The sequence below is a fragment of the Galeopterus variegatus genome, unplaced genomic scaffold, assembly GCF_000696425.1.
Source record: "Galeopterus variegatus unplaced genomic scaffold, G_variegatus-3.0.2 Scaffold92, whole genome shotgun sequence".
NCBI lineage: Eukaryota > Metazoa > Chordata > Mammalia > Dermoptera > Cynocephalidae > Galeopterus > Galeopterus variegatus.
The window spans coordinates 352,089-373,215 of NW_007726203.1; the positions used below are offsets into that span (position 1 = coordinate 352,089).

General features: G+C 44.0%; 1 protein-coding gene across 2 annotated transcripts in view; it reads left to right on the plus strand.

Moving 5' to 3' along the window:
* The window catches only part of HN1L (hematological and neurological expressed 1-like), a 16,780-nt gene extending 188 nt beyond the window's left edge, over nucleotides 1-16,592 (plus strand). The window contains exons 2-5 of one of the 2 annotated variants that reach the window (XM_008581437.1): nucleotides 3,986-4,229; nucleotides 8,836-8,978; nucleotides 13,684-13,729; nucleotides 14,708-16,592. In XM_008581437.1, coding sequence (XP_008579659.1) covers nucleotides 4,085-4,229; nucleotides 8,836-8,978; nucleotides 13,684-13,729; nucleotides 14,708-14,883 — 510 coding nt within the window. In that variant the 5' untranslated portion in view covers nucleotides 3,986-4,084 and the 3' untranslated portion in view covers nucleotides 14,884-16,592. The remainder of the gene's footprint in view (nucleotides 1-3,985; nucleotides 4,230-8,835; nucleotides 8,979-13,683; nucleotides 13,730-14,707) is intronic. The other variant, XM_008581429.1, reaches the window with a different exon arrangement.
* Nucleotides 16,593-21,127: the final 4,535 nt, after the last annotated feature.

Here is a 21,127-nt window from a genome sequence, read left to right on the forward strand (position 1 = left end):
GCCGGCCGCCGGGCCTTTTGTCTGCGTCGCCGGGGTGGGTCGGCGCCGCGGCTCTTCCGGCGGGGTCCGGTGGGCTCGGCGGGGTCGGCGGAGGGTTCGGCGGGATCCCCGCCGGCTTCCTGTGCGGGCCCCGGCCTCCCCTGAGTTCCTGAAGGTGTCGCGCGTGTCGGTCCCTGCACTGTACCCGCGCTGCGCTTCAGCCGCGTCAGTCTGACACCTTCTAAGCTGAGAAACTCACTCTGTAGGGAGTAACCCAGCCTGTCTCTACTACTTTTCTCCGAGCTCCATCAGTCCCTGAAGGCTTCTCCGAACAGGCGGACAAGCTATTGGAGGGCGCGTTCGAGCGCCCAACGAGATCCTCTGCTCCCTCGGGCTGCGGTCCACCTGAGCTGAGGGTCCTTCTTGTCACGTGCCCTTTAGCATTCTAGGGTATTTGGAGTATCTTTCCTGAAGTATATTGAAAGGATACGACAAAAGGGAAAAATAATTGGGAAGTACCCCCACATTGTGAGTTTGGCCCTAAATTTCAGAGCTTGCCAGCATCCGCCTTCTCCTCCCCGGGATTAGTGTCATGGAGAAGGCCACACTGCACCATGACTGTGGGCTCTGTTTTTATAGGAAGGTCTGTTGAACTCTCGGCCCCACTTACTTCAGACCCTTTGGGGCAGCCTTGGGATGTGCGTGGATGCAGGAGACTGTGGGACCTGAAGGGCCACCCTGCTGTCTTTGAGATGGCAATGACCACTGCCCCTTGCCGGATGGCTGTGCCTTACACGTCATGATCTCCACTAGAACATTCTATAGCACCACTCTCTCTTTCTTCACTTGTTTTCAAGTGTAATAAATTTTAGAAGAGTACACTAAATAAAATAAATACTGTATTTCCACCACCCAAAATTAACATTTGGTCATTTCAAATAATTACTGCTGACCTCCTGTGCCCTGATGGTGCCCTTTCCACAGGGAGACTACAGACTCAACATGGGCCACACCTCTTCTAGAGACATCTTTGGAGCTCCAGTAGCACCCAGTGCCTCTGTCATATCGTTCAGGGAACACGGGAAGCCACCTACTCACAGACGTAGCTCTCTCTTTCTAGTTAAACTTTAAGCTCCTCCAGGCCAAGGCATTACTCATTCATCTTCACTTCTGCAGGGTCTGGTACAGGGCTGCTAGTGATAGGTGCTCAGGAACTGTGTGAGTTAAACTGAAGCAAGAGTGAGAGGCACAGGCTTGGGAGACTCTGGGTATGTAGAGTGTGGGGTCAGGAAAGTCTGGGAGAGACTCGTCTACCCTGAATCTGATCTGACAATTTGCAGGACCCTGACAGTTTAAAAGAAGAGCCATGTTTCAAATAAGTTAGCAAAATAGGAATTTTAATTCAAGCTGGCATGATCTTTGATGTTAAAGTCAGCTCATTTCTAAAGGTTATAGATTTCCATCCTCTTTTCTTGAGGGTATGACTGTGGAGACCCAAGCATGTTAGACTTGCTGCAACCAGCCAAGAAAAATACAGAGAATAACCAGGGATATATGACTTATAAATGGTACAGAAGTCAGATGGCCTCACCGTGTCCGCCAACAAAGTGCCTGACCCAAGATCTTGTTAAGCTCTTTCTAGGTTGTTGGTTGTTTAAAATAAGAATATTTTTTCTGAACTGATTTTTTTTTTCTTCTTCATCATATCCTTCAGGAAGCGTTAACTGCTGAGTATGAAAGTTTGGTGCGTGGTCTTCCCCATCCTTCTGAGCAGACAGGGACGCTGATATGCGTGCTTGGCCTCTGCAGTGTTTACCAGCCAGCCTGTGGTCTCTGTTCAGGCTGTGGCTGGCACATTGTCCACCGTCTGTAAATCAAAAGAGTTCTTCACTTCCCGCCATCCTCCATTGCAGCAAGAGCATTTGTCATTTTTTTTTTTTTTTTTTAAAGATGACCGGTAAGGGGATCTCAACCCTTGGCTTGGTGTTGTCAGCACCATGCTCAGCCAGTGAGCAAACCGGCCATCCCTATATAGGATCCCTATATAGGATCCGAACCCGCGGCCTTGGTGTTATCAGCACCGCACTCTACCGAGTGAGCCACGGGCCGGCCCGCAGCAAGAGCATTTGAAAACTTCATTCATGTCAAACCACAGTGTACGGTCACCTCCCTTGCTAGCTCTTAACTAACCCTTGAGTGGCCAGTGTTTGCTTATCTTTCCAGTGAGGCCTGACCTTGAATCTTAGCTTTTATGTGGTGTTCAGACCTGTAACATCATTAAGTATTTCTAAATGTCTGTGATCATGCTTAGGATGGTGAGAGAGTATTGGCCACTCACAATTTTAAAACTCAATTTCACAAGGCCCCTCCCTAAAATGCATTTTTAAAAACTTTTCACATGTTCTAGAAAGATGCATTTGAATTCAGCATTTCAGTGCTCTGCTCATGTAGACTGATGCTCTGGGGGTTTCATGGCAGAGCTTTGTGACAGTTCCTTAGTTCTTCAGTTGTTGAAATAAAACTCTCACGGTCCTGGTCTTTCTACTTTACGTCCACTCTAAAACTTCCAAATTGTGCATGACACAGTTTCCCAAAGATCGGGACTTCAGATATTGCTCTTTGTAACTGAGCGGTGGAAAGACCACATTCTTCATGGGTGCTTCATTAAAATCAGGGTTTGTAGAATGCCATTGTATTCTAGAGGAGACACTCATTCCATATGTGCTGATCTAAAATGAACAGTGGTGCTCATAAATTTGTTCTTTGATCTTTTTGATACTCAGTGTTTCACTGGCTATACCAGACTTCAGGACCAGAGATGATTATCCTAATGTAGATTTCCCAGGACTCATTTGGATTAATGTTGGTGGCACTTCCCATGGTCTAGGCCAATACCATATTGTAGAAATTTCAGGTATATATGGAATCTTAAGTTTTCTAGTAGCCACATTTTAAAAAGTAATAAGAATCAAAAATTAATTTTCAGAGATTTTAATCTCTCGAATATATGCAAAATATTGTTTCAACATGGGATCAGTATAAAAGATGTGATTACAGAGATATTTTGCCTTCTCTTCATGCCGAGTTTTTGAAATCCAGTGTGTGGTTTATACTTAGAGCACATCTCAGTCCATACCAGCCACTTCCAAGTGCACTGTAGCCATGGTGATTGGTGGCTCTTGTACTAGAGCACACGGGTCCAGCCTTGTGTGTGGTGGAAGCCCCTCGGTTCGTTCTCTTCTGGAGACCTTCATGACAGGCATTAAGGTATAGTCGAGGCTCCAGGTCCAGACTGCCTGTGTTTGATTCTTGGCTGTACTACTTCCTGTGTGAATTTTGGCAAATTACTTGATTTCTCCTTATCTCAGATTCATCATCTGTGAAAATAATCCCTGCTTTACAGTGTTGTTGTGAGATTAAGTAAGTGTAGTATGTTTGTAAAGTGCTTTGAATAGTATCTGGCAAGTAGTATGTACTTGGGCCGGCCCAGTGGCACACTCGGTAGAGTGTGACGCTTGGGAGTGCGGCGGCACTCCTGCCGAGGGTTCGGATCCCATATAGAGACCGGTCCGCTCACTGGTTGAGCACCATGCGGGCGCGACACCGAGGGTTGCAATCCCGTTACCAGTCACGAAAAAAGACAAAAAAAAGGAAAGAAAAAATTTAAAAAGTAGTATGTACTTAAGAAATGTAAGCCACAGTATTAAACACTACTGAATGTGTTTATGGTATTATAAACACTACTGTATACTAATTAATGCTAGTATTAAACTGTACTAAATGTGGCTCAATTTGCCTGTTTTAGGAAAACTTTAATTTTACTCATGAGAGGTCATAGGAATAATTTCAAAATATACAAATTGCTAGAGATTTTTTGTCATAACCAAGATGTATAAGGAAAACTTTTAAAGGAACCTTAAGGGCAGTAAAAAGAAGTTTGTCATATGGCTGTCTGTAAACTATTCGTATCAGTATTAAATGATTATGATGTGTGATTTCTCCATAGATGTTAAGAAAATACTTCTGCTTGGCCTGATTATGCCATAGCCCCTGCACAGTGACAAGCATCCAGGTTAGCTCGTGTTTGCTATGTGCTTGCAGGGCCATGAAGCCCCCGGGAGGAGAATCAAGCAATGTTTTTGGAAGTCCAGAAGAAGCTGTTCCTTCAAGCAGGCCTAATAGGATGGCGTCTAATATTTTTGGACCAATAGAAGAACCTCAGAACATACCGAAGAGGACAAATCCCCCAGGTATGGGCCTTTGTAAATCCTTAGTCCTTTGGCCTCTACCTACTCTCTTTTATGCTGTCCTTTTGAAAATATTTTCGTTTTCTTTATGTTGATTCTTTCAAATATTTTCTGTGATAGGTTATCTCTTGTCACCAGCTTTCTAAAATGAAATAAAGGTTTCTGATTTTTACTTTCTGTCTTGAAAGTGGCTTGAGCAGCTTGAATTCTCTCTTGAAGGTGGCTCAAGCATCTTGAATTGTACTCAGTAGACATTGGTTGAGTACAAGGACTGGGGGTACAAAGGTGGATGATGGGGTTCTGGTGCCTGCTAGGGAGGCTCTCCCAATTGTCCCATGGGCCCTTGAGATTCCTGAAATTGCATGCAAATTACTGTGCATTTAAACACTTCTTAGGGACAGAGAGCATTTTTAACTGGATTTCAGTGGGACTGAAACTCTAAATGGAAGAATTGGTCTGGCACATATCTGTACGGTTCTTCAAAACTCACTAGAACTTGCTTCTAATCGTAACAGTGGGAAAGAGTCTGTTGCGAAAGATTTCTCTTGGCTGATAGACTTTCCAGTTGAGTAATCACAGAGTGACAGTCACTTGAGGAGCTTTCCCATCTGTATCCACGAGGGGAAAGCACGGTGTGTCCCATCCTTAGAAGATCTGAGTGGCTATACACCAGAATCAGTATGTCAGGTAACAAGTCAAGCAGAACTAGGGTTAGGACTACTCCCTGCCTTGTCCAAATTCTGGGTACAAATATTCCTTGACCAAATGTAGAGGGGGAAAAAGCAGTAGATTCAAAAGCTGTTTTTTTATTTATTGTCAGGGGCAGGGGTGGTAGTGGATATAGTCATAGTAGAGAAACATGTAGCTCTTATTAAGTGAGTAATGTTCTCAGTGTATCCAGTTACTGAATTTAGAGACATGTAGTCAGCCCTGCACTTCCTTTGTACCGGTGATAGCTGAATAGTACGTTGCATGCAAGATAGGATCAAATCCAAGGCACTTCCAAGTGCTTGAGCCAGCTCACTTGGCCCTGGCTCAGCAGTGTGTGTCTGGAGCTGTCCCTGGAGTGTACTGGGTTCCCTGGGAAGCATGGCGGTGCCACTTTGCCCATCCCACAAAACCTCGTGATCCCCAGCTGCCCTTGGTTGGAGAGTTAGCCAACCTCTGTGTTGTGCATGGTCACAAGGTGTAGTCACAACCACCGTGCCTCCCTTTGCCAGGTTCCTGCTTCGGGTGTTTTTTGGCTTTTGTTTTCCATCTCCCCAGGTGCTCTTTGAAAACAGCCTGTGATGTATTTTCAAGGGAAGCCCGCAAGGGAAAACTGCTAGTCCTGTCCACCACCCACAAGCTGAAGTCCTGCCCTCCTTTCTGTAGTTTTTCATTCAGACTTAGCCCCACAGCCCTCCCGTTGGAGGATCTGATTGAGAAAAGAGTGTGTAACATACCTTGTTGCAACCAGATGGCCATTCACAGCTTTCATTTGATCTTCATTACAGTCTGTGTTCTTTGTTAGTTGCCTGGTTTAGGTCAATGATGGTTGAGATTTATGGATTGTTTAATATTTAACAGGGACTATGCTAAGTGCTTTGCCTGTATTTTTTCATTTGGTCATCGCTGCACCTTTAGGAGGTGGATGGTGTTACCCCTGTTATAGAGGAGGAAGGTGAGGCTTAGGGATGCTCACTGGTGTGCCTAGGCTCCATGGCTAGTTAGTGGCAGAACTGGCCTGTGGACCTGGGTTTTCTGACAGCAGAGACCATGCTTAAACTTACCTCCTGAATATATCCATCGAAATAAATATCTCAAAATAAAATTGCCGGATCAGAGGTGTTACAAATTTAAAGTATTGATAGATACCTCCGACTGGTCCTTAAAGAGGCTGCCCAGTGTTTACCCTTAATGGGTGTGCATGCTTGTTTTCACTAACACAGCGTTCATCTTTGCAATTTGGTTTTTAAAACATATATCTTGAATTTATTTTTCTTCAATTATGAGTGAATTTAGACATCTTTTCTTGCTTCCAAGTTGAATTCTAAACTTCATCCAAGGCCAAATGAAAAGTGAAAACCAAATTCATCTTTCAAGTAAAATGTTGAGTAATAGACATGCAGTGTGATTACTTCTTTATAAGGTTCTTTTTTTTTTTTTTTTTTAATTTATTTATTTATTTTGGCATCCGGCCAGTACAAGGATCCAAACCCGTGACCTTGGTGTTGCCAGCACCACGCTCTCCCAAGTGTGCTAACTGGCCAGTCCCACTTCTTTATAAAGTTTTTTAAGGTTGCACATATATGTGGTAAAAATATACATATATACATTTTTTTTTAAGTGTTTTGTAGTTTTCAGGAAACTCAGGAACGTGGTGACCTTGGCTGAGAGGGAGGGAAAACACAGTGCGTTTCTGGGAACTGGTGCTCTTCTGAATAACTCGGGTGGTGGTTACTGGGTGTTTACTTTGTAATTATTTGTGCTAGTTATGTCTTACACACTTTTCTGCATTATGTTTCATAGTTTTAAAAAACTTTTTAAGAGTAGCAGTGTCTTTGGCCAAAAATTTCAAATTGAGTTACTTTTATCTTCCATTTTTAAAAAGCTGAATGCATGCTTAAAAAAAATTTACGTAAGCCCTCTTAGCACCACTAGGAACAGCACAGTCTGGGTGGTCTTGAGCAGCAGTGTTTCTACCCCTTGTGGTCCAGACTCTTTGCTGACACAGCTCTGCAGCACTGCTCCTGGCTTACTCGGCAGGCTGGCACTGTTCTAACCATTCACCTGTGTTAACTCTCAGCCTCACCAGCGACCCTAGTAGGTATAAGTAACTAGTCCGAGGTCACACAGTTAATAACTGAAGGAGCAGGGACTCTGACCCTGGCAGTCTGCTACAGAATGCCTGTACTTACCACCACACTTTGCTGGTTTCCCTGGCTGAGGGTTTCCCCCTTAGGGACTGTGGATATCATAGAGGTTCGTGACTGAGGTTCAGTAGGTTCCTCAGAGGGAGTCCCACCTGTCCTTAAGTGTTCTATCACCTCAAAAGCAGAGACCTCACCCTACCATTACAGCCCTTGTGTTAGCTGCAGTCCATGCCCCTATGAGCTGACTAGTGTCCCAGAAAGCCACTCTGCTTTAGGCTGTGCCCAACCAGCGGCCAGCAAGAGGGTAGACCCCAGCCAAACTTTCTCTGCTCATGAGCCCAAACAGCACCCTTAATCCGCATGGTTCATGAGGTGATCGTGTCCTTCTGTTGTAACAGTGTGGGTTATCCCAGCTAAGAAATAACTGTTTAAAATGTAATTTTCTGAAAACAGAAAATACAAAAGATCAAAACTGTAAAAAAAAAGTGCATGTTAAGCAATCGTAAGCCCCTGCACTCCATCTGCCCTGTTTATTGCACACATGGATAGCCCCCATAGGTAAGCACTTTGTTTGGGGGGGTGGAATAATCACTTTTATTTATTCAGATCAAAGCAAATAAGAACACCCCCGTTTTTCCATTAAAACACTGCATGCTATATAGATCGTTTGCACCTTTCCATTTTCACTTAACAGAATGTCCAGAATCACTACACAGAAAACATGGCTGACATTTGAGTGTTCATATCCCAGCCATTGTTCTAAGCATTTGACATGTGAGCTACAGTAACTCACAGAACCATCATGCTGCCCTCTGAGGGAGGTCCTCTTATTTTTATTTATTTATTTATTTTTGGCAGCTGGCCGGTACAAGGATGAGGGAGGTCCTTTTATTATCCCCATTCTACAGATGAGGAATTTGGGGCACAGAAAGGCCAGTAACTGTCACACAGTCACTCAGCAAGTTAGTGGATTGCCTCTTCTTTACTCCTATGGATTATGAATTCTTGGTGCAGTGGGGCTACGATTTTAATGACACCCATGTCCATTTAGCCTGGTGCTTTGCAGAGAGTAGGTGCCTCATGTTTGCTGAGTGAAGAGATGATCAGTTGGTATCGCACAGTAGCTGTCTTTCTGCTTAACATAGGCATTTGTGTTTCATCCCCGTTTTATAAGGAGTTACACCTGAGTTACACGTTTTTATTACAGCTTACCAAGTCACTTATAGTTGGCAGAGATGTTACATGCTTCTTATTTTCTGATACACCTAGTTATCACTGGAAGTTCCTGCCAGAATGAGAACAGAATGACTAACAAATGTTATTTTCCAAATTACAGGTTTCCCTTGAATAGGGCATATTATTAAATTCAGAACTCTGTTACATGACCTAAACATTTATTTGTTTGCTTTTAATCTACTAAAGAACTTTTCCTGGGTTTAATGAAGACTCTTCAGTAGGAAAGTATGAAATACTTGGATTGAAGGAAATTCTTGAGGGAAAATGTGCTGTTTTATGCCATTTCACCTCTAGAGGCCCAGCCCAGGTCAGCTGAGTTCCAGATGAGAAGGCTACAGCAGGCCCCAGGTAAAGGGGTTGGGATTGATGTAGGTAGGTCTTCAGGGATTTAGAGTCTAAATCAACTCAGGACTGGCACTAGGGTGCTACTGTGAGAGGAGGTCTCTGAAGTGACAGGTGTGTAAGGTGGGATCAGATGGATGTTCTCGGTGCTGAATGGTCTGTGATTGTTTTTGCAGGGGGGAAAGGAAGTGGTATCTTTGACGAATCAACTCCCATGCAGATTCGACAGCAACTGAACCCACCTGGAGGGAAAACCAGTGACATTTTTGGCTCCCCAATCACTGCCACTTCACGCTTGGCACACCCAAACAAACCCAAGGTATGGACTACATGCAGACAGCAGACGTGAAAGAAAAACAAAAAAGCCCCCAGGGCAGGTGTGACATGCTATTAAGAAAAGACAAGGGGGGGCTGGCCCGGTGGCGCACTGGAGAGTGCGCCGCTTGGGAGCGTGGCGGCACTCCCTCTGAGGTTCGGATCCCATGTGGAGACCGGTTCCCGCTCACTGGCTGAGCGCGGTGCAGGCGCAGCACCGAGGGTTGTGATCCCATTACCGGTCAGTAAAAAAGACAAAAAGGATAAAAAAAAAAGAAAAGAAAAGACAAGGGGGGGCTGGCCCGGTGGCGCACTGGAGAGTGCGCCGCTTGGGAGCGTGGCGGCACTCCCTCTGCGGTTCGGATCCCATGTGGAGACCGGTTCCCGCTCACTGGCTGAGCGCGGTGCAGGCGCAGCACCGAGGGTTGTGATCCCATTACCGGTCAGTAAAAAAGACAAAAAGGAAAAAAAAAAAAGAAAAGAAAAGACAAGGGGGATGACGTTGATTTTCCTAGGTGCAGTCATTAGTCATTGAGTTTGGAAGCTCACTTGAGTCACTGAAGAAACACTTTCCACCCTTATGATGACTGCAGCCCTGGGCAAGTGACTCTCCTGGTATACAGGTAGTGGCGGGTGCCCACTGCAGGCTGCAGGCAGGCTGCTACTGCTCTTCCTGCACAGCACTGGGGAGTGGCAAGAATATTTATAAAATTGAACATGTAACAGAGAAGTCTATCCCTCATAAATTTTTCACTATTCTTATCTCATTTTGGGAAGGAAAAATGGTGGCTTTTGAGGGGCGTTTCCCCCTCATGAGGCTGAGGTCCTCATACGTGTTACCTGTGCAGATTCATGGTGCTGGGCTAAAGCATAGCTGACACCTCTGAACAGTAGCGGCACAATTGGAATAAAATGAGCAGAGTTGCCTCACAGTGCTGGCCCAAAGCCACTGAACGATGTGATTTTGGATGTGGCCTTAGGAAGTATTGATGAGATCCGTATGATCTCCCTGGGCTGAGGAAGAGAGCTGTATTACCTGAGCTTGAATGCTTGTTTGTTCGAGTGGTGGCAGGACACTTCTGAGGTGTACTTCTTAGGTGTTCCCTAAAGCAGAAAATTCTTAACCATTTCTGGAGCTTGTTATGCCTGGAAAAATCACTGCATTTCTGTCAGTTTACATCCCAGAAGATGCCTATTGCAGAATTGAAATGCAAACTTAAAAAGGGCTGAGACAAGGAGAAAACACAAACAGGTGAGAGAGCCAGGCTGGTCTGGATTGCTCTGTGTCTCTCCTGTGCTGGCATCTCTGCAGTGACGTCTCTCTTTCCAGTTTAGAGTCTCATAGTAGCAAGACGTGAACCTCCAAATTGTTGCTAGACTGTGATGCTCCAAAGAGAGCATCTCTTTGGAAAATATCTTTGAGGGCTCTGCTACTGTGGTTAGACCAGAAATATCCTAAAAGTTAGCAATTCTACACTAAGAGAAGGACTTGAATTAGCCAAGACAGGAGGAAGCTGCCTCTTGCCATAATTCTCACTCTCTAGTGAATGTGGATTGTGGCCCTTAGTGTAACTGGGTATAGAACAAGAGAAAGCAGAAGTGCTTCCTTTGATTTATTAGGCATGAAAGTCTTTTGACCCAGGAGGATTGGACATCTCCAGCCTGACTGGAGAAACGACCAATACCAGGTCAAGGTCAGGGGATGTACAATTTCTCAATACCAGGAAGCCAGGAGACTGTTGGGTGGTGTCATAGGGCTTGGAACCAATGCAAGAGGAACCATGGGCCAGAGGGGGGACATTTGGTCACCAATAAGTACAATAATTGCCGTGATTAAAATTCACTATTTAGAATGCATGGGTTCTTAATAATACTAAAATAATCTAATTGGCGACCTTTGAAGAATACCAGAAGATCAACCCATTATTATGAAACTAGTGAGGGACAGAATGGAGCATTTAACCAGCGCTTCCTGCATGAAGTGTGTGTCAGGATATTAGTTGTTGAGGGAATGTTCCCTTTTATAAAAGTACTCCAGGCTGTAAATGAAGAATGAGGAATGGCATTAGAATATCACCATTTTGTAAACTTGTAATGAAATCATGGATCCAGATAATGATCAACAATGGCTGCTGACGTCACAAAGTGAGACAACCAACAGTTATGAGCCTCATGATGGAAGTCCACTATGGACCACCTTTGAAGTCATCTTGTCAAAAAATCAAGTCCAAATTAGACCAAACCACATATTAATTGACACCACAGGGTTGCACTGAGAATAATGCAACATATAGGAAATTATATGACGAATAATAAGGGGTAGACCCTAGAGATTAAGGAGACTTATTCCTGTCAAAGTCCCAATAGTGTCCTTTGCAAAAATGGAAAAAACCCATCCTAAAATTCAGATGCAGTTTCAAAGGACCCCACATAGCCAAAACAATCTTTTTTTTTTTTTTTTTTTTTTTTAAAGATGACCGGTAAGGGGATCTTAACCCTCGACTTGGTGTTGTCAGCACCACGCTCAGCCAGTGAGTGAACCGGCCATCCCTATATGGGATCCGAACCCGTGGCCTTGGTGTTATCAGCACCGCACTCTACCGAGTGAGCCACAGGCCGGCCCCCAAAACAATCTTGAAAAAGAAACACTGGAGGTTCACCCTTTCCAATTTCTTTTTTTTTTTGAAAGATGACCGGTAAGGGGATCTTAACCCTTGACTTGGTGTTATTAGCACCTCGCTCTCCCAAGTGAACCATGGGCCAGCCAACACTTTCCAATCTTAAATCTTACTACAGAACAACAGTAATCAAACAACATGATGCTGGCATAAGGACACATATACAAACAAGTGGAAAAGAATTAAGAACCAAGAAGTAAACCCTCACATCTGTGGTTAATTGATGTTTTCCCACAAGGGTGCCAAGACCATCCAATGGGAAAAGAAGTTCTTTCAACAAATGCTGTTGGTAAAATTGGGTTTGCACATCCAAAACAGTTGTTGCACATCAAAAAAAGTGTAAAGTTGGACCCTTACCTTAAACCATATACAAGAATGAACTTAAAGTGGATCAAAAACCTGAAGTTAAGAGCTGAAACTATGCAATTCTTAGGAGAAAATACAGGGACAGATCTTCATGATCTTGGATTTGGCATTGGTTTCTTAAATATGACACCAAACACAGGTAACAAAATTAAAAATAAATAAATTGAGCTTCGTTAAAATACTTATGTGCATCCACTTGGGAGAGTGCAGTGCTGATAACACCAAGGCCATGGGTTCGGGTCCTATATAGGGATGGCTGGTTAGCTCACTTGGGAGAGCGTGGTGCTGACACCAAGTCAATAGTTAAGATCCCCTTACCTGTCATCTTTAAAAAAAAAAAAAAAACTTACGTGCATCAAAGGACACTGTCAACAAAGTAGAAAGACACCCCACAAAATGGGAGAAAATACTTGCAAATCATATATCTGATAAGTGTTTACTATTCAGAAGATATGAAGAATACCTTCAACTCAAAAACAAAGTGACGGGCCGGCCCATGGCTCACTCGGGAGAGTGCGGTGCTGATAACACCAAGGCCACGGGTTCGGATCCTATATAGGCATGGCCGATTGGCTCACTGGCTGAGCATGGTGTTGACAACACCAAGCCAAGGGTTGAGATCCCCTTAGTGGTCATCTTTTTTTAAAAAGAAAAAAATGACAACCTAATTCAAAAATGGCAATGGACTTGCCTAGGCATTTCTCCAGAGAAGTTATACAAATGGCCAATAAGCATATGAAAAGATGCGTAACATCATTGGTCATTTGGAAATACAAATCAAAACCACAACAAGATACCACTTGACACCTACTTGGATGGCTGTGATATAAAAATGGAGAATAAATGGCGAGGATATGGATAACTTGGAACCCTCACCCAATGCTAATGGGAATGAAAATGATGCAGTGGTTGTGGAACAGTTTGATGGTTCCTCAAAAAGTTAAACAGAGCTTAGTGTTATAACACCAATGTCAAGGGTTTGGATCCCCATACCTGCCAGCTGCCCCCAAAATAAAAAAGTTAAACATAGAATTATTGTATGATCCAGCATTTCCACTCTCAGGTATACTCACCAAAGATTTGAAAACAGATTCAAATAAATATTTCCACACCTGTTTTCATAGCAGCACTATTCATAATAGCCAAAAGGTGGAAGCAGCCCAAGTATCCATTAATGGAAGATTGGATAAAAAAGCTGGTCCATCCATACAGTGGAATATTACTCGGCCATAAAAAGGAATGAAGCACTGACACACTCTCTGCCTTGAAAACATTATGCTAATGTTTAAAAACTTGACTAATAAGCGTTTGATGTTTAGCAAATCATTAATATGTGCAGTGTTGAGAATGGTGTTATGGTTTTTTGGGTTTTTTTTTAGGACACTTTTAGGAGCCGCATCTTGAAATATTTATGAGTAAATGAAATATCTGGGATTTGCTTCAGAATAATCCAATAGCGGGCCTTGGGTCTGAGGTTGCAAGAATGGTGTGACTGAGACAGGGATGGCAGTGAGTTGATGTCACTGTAGCTGTACAGTGGGCTATGTGGGGGTTTATGTCAAAAACAAAACCAAAGTAATTGATGCCCTGGTTTTCATTGTTCATCTGAATGAGGATAGAATGGTTCTGAATCAAGTATTCACACGATTGTTTTCCTTTTTTCAGGATCACGTTTTCTTATGTGAAGAAGACTCAAAATCAGATCTTAAAGGTGAGCTTTTGTTTTCTGTCCTTCTGCTAAGTGGCCTCTTTTGGAAGAGTTGCTGGTGTGCCCCCCCCCAAAGAATGAAAGGGAGTGTTCCTCTGCACCTTCCAGGTCAGCTGGCTGAAACAAACGCTGGCGTGTTTATTGCTGAGAGGATTTAGTATTTGAAAAAGGCTGGGGAAGTGGGCTTAGTTATTTCTGGTGAAAACCACTAGATTTTCTTCCTTTCTTCTCATCGCTGATCAGCCTAGGCCTAAGACCAAGGTTTCGTTTTTCTAGAAGCTGATCTGTGTAGTGAAGGGCAGGGAACTTTTAATGAACGCATGAACAAGGAAAGACCCGACAGAAGTAATTCAGGATAAGGGCATGAAGGAGGAGGAATGCGAGGCACATGTGTGGTGGGGAGAGGGGGTCACCCTGTGTCAGTCACCCAGGAATGAGCTGCTGTGTTGTCGTGTGGGAGCTCAGACTCGCTCCAAGTCTCACTGCTGTTCTCTAGCTTGACTAGGCATTGATTTCTGCCTCCTGCTCACTATTTCCCTCGACTGTAGAGCTACATGAGCGTTTGTCATTCCTCCTTCACGAGGCCCAGAGCCGTAGTGACGGAAATCCTTGTTAGACCATCTAGTTAGGGTGAGCTCCCTCTCCTCTTCACACTCACTCTGAGAAAGTTCACTTTTTATACTTGAGGTGGAAGAAATGGGAATGGAGTCTAACAAGCAATATGAAGAAATAACTTACTTAGAAAGAAATCAGGGAGCATTTACAGTAGTAAGCCCCAACTTTACGGTCAGGTTGAGAACTGCATCTGCTAATTCCAGTGAATTGTCCTGGTACGAGGTGCGAAGCCTGGCTTTGTTTCTTCTCTTTTCCAGTTACAGCATGAACCTCTTGCAAGTTGCTCTGTGACAGACTTTCCATTGGTGCAGCTTGCCTGTCAGGACAGTGGGTTGCCTCTAATGGGTGGTGTGCTTTGTCCCACAGCTGCACCCAGAGAAGAGCCACTTGAGAAAGGCAACTCAAGAGAAGCAGACCGTGCCAAGGAGCAAGAGCCCGTGCTCAGGGTTGACAGCCATGAGCCCAGGTTGGGGCCACGGCCTCGCTCTCACAACAAAGTCCTGAACCCTCCAGGAGGCAAATCCAGCATCTCCTTCTACTAAAAGAAGCTACTGCTTCCCCCATAGCCAGACAAGAAACTCGAGAGAGAGGGTGTCGAATAGCATCGTTTTTGTTTGTTTTTTTTTTAGCCCAAATGAGTGGGGTGGGGAGAGGGTTTGTCGCATGTATGAGGCTGGCTGCACAGAGGGCCAAGCCTTCCAGACTGCCGAGAGACACATCCTTGGGATAGGGTGTGACTCCCCTGGTGTTTGCTCAGCTGTGAGAGGAACACAAGTGGGCAAGGGCGGGGAGGTGGTGCAGGACACAGGGAGGCTTAGTGAGGTGGGGTCTTCCGTGTTTGTGCCTCAGCAGTCTGCCAGCTAATAGGGCACCTAGGAATGACTGACAGAAAACCAAAACAACCTGTCCGTTGCTGAGGGATGGAGGAGCACGGCATAGGCAGAAACACTAACAGGGTGTAAGGTAAAACATCCCCCTTTAAAAATAATGCCGTTGACCCTTCACCAAAACGTTTTCCATGCCTGAGATTACCACTGTTAAACCCCAGCGTCTCTTTTTCATTTTACCCCCAATATATTGTTCTTTAGTTTTTTCTTAAAAGATCTTGATTGCTTTTCCTTGGCAGCTTTCAAGAAAAACCAAAAAGTCCTCTCAGTCTTCTGCTTTATAGAAGGTTTTGTACCCTGATCCTCTGAGGTGCCCAGTTTCTGCCATCTAAGTCCTTGGCCAGGTCTCATGTAGGAATCTGCCTCTCTCTCATGAGGGACTGGTCTGCGCCCTTCACCTGCCAGTTTTGCTTGTGAATTGTTCCTTTTTTCCTCTCATCAGCCTTAAGTCTAGGCCGTTGTTCTTCACCAGTGATGCAGGTAGATCCCTTCACAAGCCACGGTTCTTCCTGTAAATAAGGCCACTGACTCTGCAAGACTTCCAAAGTCTATTCATATATATCCAAGTAATGGTCTTAGTTAAGTTTGTCCTATGTCTTACGTTATTCCTCTGATGTTGGTGGGAAGCAGAGATGCTTTAGAACCTTGAGTTCTTAGATTTGGGTTCTTTAATGTCTCAAAGTTAATTTTAAATACCAGCTTCCCATAAATGATTGACACCTTTCCAGAAAAAAGTCAGTTGCTCAGGTACACCAAAGAGGAAAAAGAGCTGCTTAGGCCATCTTTTATAAAGCTTCGTAGAACCTCTGGATCACATTCATAAACAGCCTTCTGGAAGAGACTAGACCTTAGGCCAGGAAATTAAGTAGTTTGGCTGCAAAGTCACAACTCTCCAATTCCATGATATTTGCCAACAAAGATAATGGGCTGGCAAGAGTCATGTTGCTTTTATCTGTTGGGCACAAGTCCCTCCCAGTCACCCAATGGGGCTGTAGTCTCTATTCCCGTGCTTTCCTTGTGGTGGACATCTGCTAACAGGAGAGAGTCTGAGTATGGTAGCTGTTGCTCTGAATGCCTGCACAGCTAACACCAGGTGCTAGAAACATAACTGTGGAAATTTAAAAAGCAAGTCTCACTCTGACTTTATCAACTAGCTGCATAAGTGCCTGCTGAGCTACCTTCCATGCCCTGCTTCCTGTGCTTGGCACATTGAGGGGTCTGCACGTGGCTTTGTCGACCAAAGACAGTTTCCCCCTGTCAACTTCCTTGTGGATTTTGGAGCCAAAAAACACATTCCATGGGACTGTACATACTTTAAATAGTTTGTGGTTCAAAGTTTATAAGAAAGTTTGGAATTCAGGAAATTATTTTTTGCCCGTTAAAAAACATCATAAACGGTGGTTAGCTTTTTAAACCTAAACATACTCACTTATTTAACTTACAAGGAAATTGTGTAATGGTAGAAATGAATTGCCATTAATAACTATTTTTAATAAGGAAATGATTTTTGAATTCCAAGTTGGATTGCCAGAAAGAAGCCTGACATTACCATGCTGCCCCTGTAACCCTCCCGCAGCCCCTTCTCTCAGTCAGATGAGAGGAATAGCACTCTAGCTCTGTCCACTGAGGATTCTGGATGGAGATGGGAGAAACCAGAGATGGGAACAGTGGTCTCAGTAATGAGGAAAACCTGAACTACAGCAGTAGCCCCTGGGCAGCAGTGACAAAACTTGCCACCTACTCTTCTCCCGACCTTTCCCCTTTCCCCTCTGTGAGGCTTCAGGCTGAGTTTAGAGTGCCTGGGTGGTCTGGTCTCCTAGTGAGCCCCATGGGCATGGTTGTCATTTGCATTTGGAAGATGTGCTATACATTGGGGACTGCTTGTATTTAGAAGGTTAAGAAACACTTAGTATCCTTTTCTCAACCTCTAAGCTGCATTGGAAATTTACTAGTCTATTTTTATTAAGCCTTAAAACTTTTTTTAAGTGCATTTGGTGCCAACATTTTCTAGAGCTGTTTCAAAACAAAATACGTCACAATGTAATTTTGATAGGAACGTTTTGTTATTTTTCCAAGGCAGAACTGGGTATAACAGTTGAATTAAATTTAGTAATTATGTCCTCAGAGTCTTTGCCTGTTAGTTGTGTCCATGTGCTTTCCTCAGCAGTCCGTTCTCCAGATGGAATGCCTGACCACTGCTGCTGCCCTCATAACCTCCACAGCTGCTTTTCACTGGGAAAGTGGTTCACCTTTTTTTTTTTTTTTTGCATCTAGCCAGAGGATTCCCAAGTTAGTCTTAAAGCTTTAAGGAGAACGAGTGAGGAGTATGCCAGTGGTAGTTTTCAATTTCTGTAAATTAGATGATGATTCCTTTTTCTTTTACACCATTTATACTAAAGAACTTACGGTGCTTAATGTGCTTCTGACTTGGCTTTGAAACTCTCCAGTGACAAGCCTGGTAATGTGTAGATGAGGTGCTGAGCTGTTAGGGTTTGTCAGATTGAAGTCCCATAGAGAAAGCACAAATTGGATGTCTTTCCTCCTGATGTATTAGCTATTTTCATCTATCCCACAAGCAAACTTAATATCCTTATATGCATTGTGTGGATTTAGGGTGATGAAAACTCTCAGACTGCCGATGCACCACTCCTGCCTGCTGGATCAGGGCTTCAGAAATAAGACCAACATGGGTACCTTAAACACCACCTTCACATGTTCACCCACAAACACTTTGGAGTGTAGAGCAAGTTCCAAGAATGGGCTAGGCATGACAACGTTAAAAGACCTATTTGTAGCAGCTGCTCGAGCTGCAGGCAAGCACTAAGATCTTAGAGAGCCACAACTCAGCCTGTCCCCAGAGGCCAGCTGAGTGTGGAAGAACCATGATGGCTCCACCTAAGTTAGGGTGAGGGCGTGGGCAAACATCAGAGGGTTGCCACATCAAGTCCTGTGCCTTGTCCAGAAATACACTGGCACTTCTGACCTAGTATAACTCACCCTATTCTTTGTGATGCACCTCAGTGGCTCAGACTTAGGAAACACGTATATGCCTCTTCCTGTGTTAGCTGGTTTGTTTCTTTTGAACTCGGTCTTGATTCTTAGCATTCTTGGAGATCATTAGTGAAATATTTGTTTTACGTGTGACTCTAAAGATGCTAGCTAAAATTCAACTTGAGGACTGGCCAGTTAACTCAGTTGGTTAGAGCACGGTGCTGATAACACCAAAGTCAAGGGTTGTGATTCCCTTAGCAGCCAGTGCCCAAAGAATAAAAAATAAAATAAAATTCAACTTGAAGAAATTGCAGGGACCTAGGCAACTTTTTTTTTTTTTTTGTCTTTTTCAGTGTCCAGCAACGGATCGCAACCCTCAGTGTTGCCTCCGTACTGGACCGGGGACCGGCAACGGGATCGCAACCCTCGGTGTTGCTCCCGCGCCTCGCTCAACCAGTGAGCGGGAACCGGTCTGTATGTGGGATCCGAACCCTCGGGCGGGAGCACCGCCGCGCTTCCCAAGTGGCGCACTATCCAGTGCGCCTGCTGGCCCCGAGGCAACTTTTTTTAGCAGGCATCAGGTGCAGATACTTAGAAATTAAAGTAGAACTTTTGAAACTTGTGCCATTTTACATTTTAAGGCCTATTCATGAGGAAAAAAAAAAGTTATTCCTCAGTCTTTCCAAATCTGAAAGGAAGTCTGCTCTTCTCTATTAGAGTAAGTTCTAATTTAGTTAGCTTCAGCTTTCAGGAGCAGACCAGTCCTACAGTACCACGGGTGACAGACGCAAAGGATTACTCAAAGCCCATTTCTTCTGAGCAGTGAGAAGCCCCGAAGTGACTGCCTTTCAGCACTCTCCTGTTAGGAGAGAAAGCTGAATGTGACAGCCCTGATTCAAAGTTAGCTTCTCCCTTTTATTGTAAAGACAAGGAAGTTTCACAAGAAAATTCAGTTGATTTAATTATTACAAAGAACACAAGGACACGGGCAGAGTTATGGCTAAGTATAGTTTTTTTTTGTTTTTGGTTTTGTTTTCCTTTTTGTTTTTTTTCGTGACCGGTAACGGGGTCACAACCCTCGGTGTCGTGCCCGCACCGCGCTCAACCAGTGAGCGGACCGGTCTCTATATGGGATCCGAACCCTCGGCGGGAGAGCCACCGCACTCTACCGAGTGCACCACTGGGCCGGCCCGCTAAGTATAGTTTTAACAATGGAAACTAGTAACATCAGTGAAATAAAGTAACATTCCCTAATGCAATTTGTAAAAGGTTAAGTCGATCCTTGCAAACATTTTCTTTTCCTACAGCAATTTCCTCAGTATATTTACATAACAATAAAGTAACTTTCTCAACATCAGTCAGTAGGTTAACCTGCACCAAGGACATCTGCCCTTTGAGCCAGCAATTTTGCTGTGTTACAATTCTTTATGTACAACAGGGACTTTAGCCTGGGGAAAATTTCCTGTCTTTTGCAAGCTTAACATTTCTATGTGTAATTTTTAAAAGTTAGGTCCTGTGAAATACATTTGTTTTATTAATGTTAGTATTCTCCACCCAGTACTATTTAGTAAGCATGAGGAATTATCCAGCATGTCATCTTTTTAAAATTTCATTTTGTTCTAACCAATTTCAAGTAACAGATCTGCCCAATCACGTTAGTAATAAAAATTAAAGTGGATGGCCAATTGCTTCTCAGCCTTTTGGTTAAGATCAAGTGTAAGGTTGATGGCCAAGACAGTTGGTAGTGGGGGCTGCCCCAACTATAGTGTGCTAGTTTAGGAATTCAAAGGGGTCAAATTTCTGTAAAAGGCCTAAAACAGAAGCCTGAAAGATCCCCCCAAACACAAGCTTGCTCTGTAACTTGTTGACCAGGAAGAATTAGACATTCCATCCGTTTGTCCTGCCTCATCATTTTGACAATATAAAAGAAGTTCACATAACATTTATTGTATGTACTATTTGTAGAGATGGTGTTATATAACCCTTTCATATGTTAGCTCAATTAGATGGTAATATTTTAGGCTCCGTTTTGCAAGCTTGGAAACGGAGACTTGGGAATTTAAGTCACTTAACTAGGATCAAAACCCAGGCAGTTGAATCTGAGACTGAAACTTCATACTATTTATATACAGCCAATTATGTTGCAAGGGAAATTGTGCCAAGGCCGTGGGTTCGGATCCTATATAGGGATGGCCGGTTTGCTCACTGGCTGAGCGTGGTGCTGACAAGGGAAATTGTGAAAAATACAATATATTTAGGGCATCAACAACAGGAGAGTTCATTGCTTTGATGCAGTCTGAGGATCTGAACTGACCTTGAAGCATTCCGGTAGGTGAAAGGCAGGGGTAAGAAACCATTTCTATTAGCATTAAGCAATCAGTAATGGAGTTTTGATAGGAATTCACAATACCTGTGAAGCCCCCAAACTGGAAGCTTAACGTCTTGGGTTCACGGTCTCCCCAGGTGCCGAGTGAGAGAAAACGCAAACGTCCTGGGGCAACTTATTTTAAATTCGGGCCTCAAAGTGTCTCCACATATAATGTCCCAAGGAACACTAGCTGAGAACCAGGGAGAGGAGAGCCTGCGCAAGGGTCAACCGAAATGACAGACTGCAGAAGCAGGCCTGCAAAGGCTGCAGATATCGTAATTATGAGATTTTTTTTAAAAAAGAAAAAAGACCTTAAAGAGATAAGTGAAAGCACCAGCTAGCCGCCAAAAAAAAAACCCAAAAAGCTAGAGTCATGAAATTAGAAGCCCAACGGATGGCTTCAACAGATTACACGTGGCCGAGAGAAACCGGAGGTCAACCGAACGGCAGAATCCCTGCGGGACGGAACAGCAACCGCGCCAGCTGGGGGACGCAAGCACGCCGGCCAGGGCACTCGGCCCCGCCCCGCCCCTCCCCGCC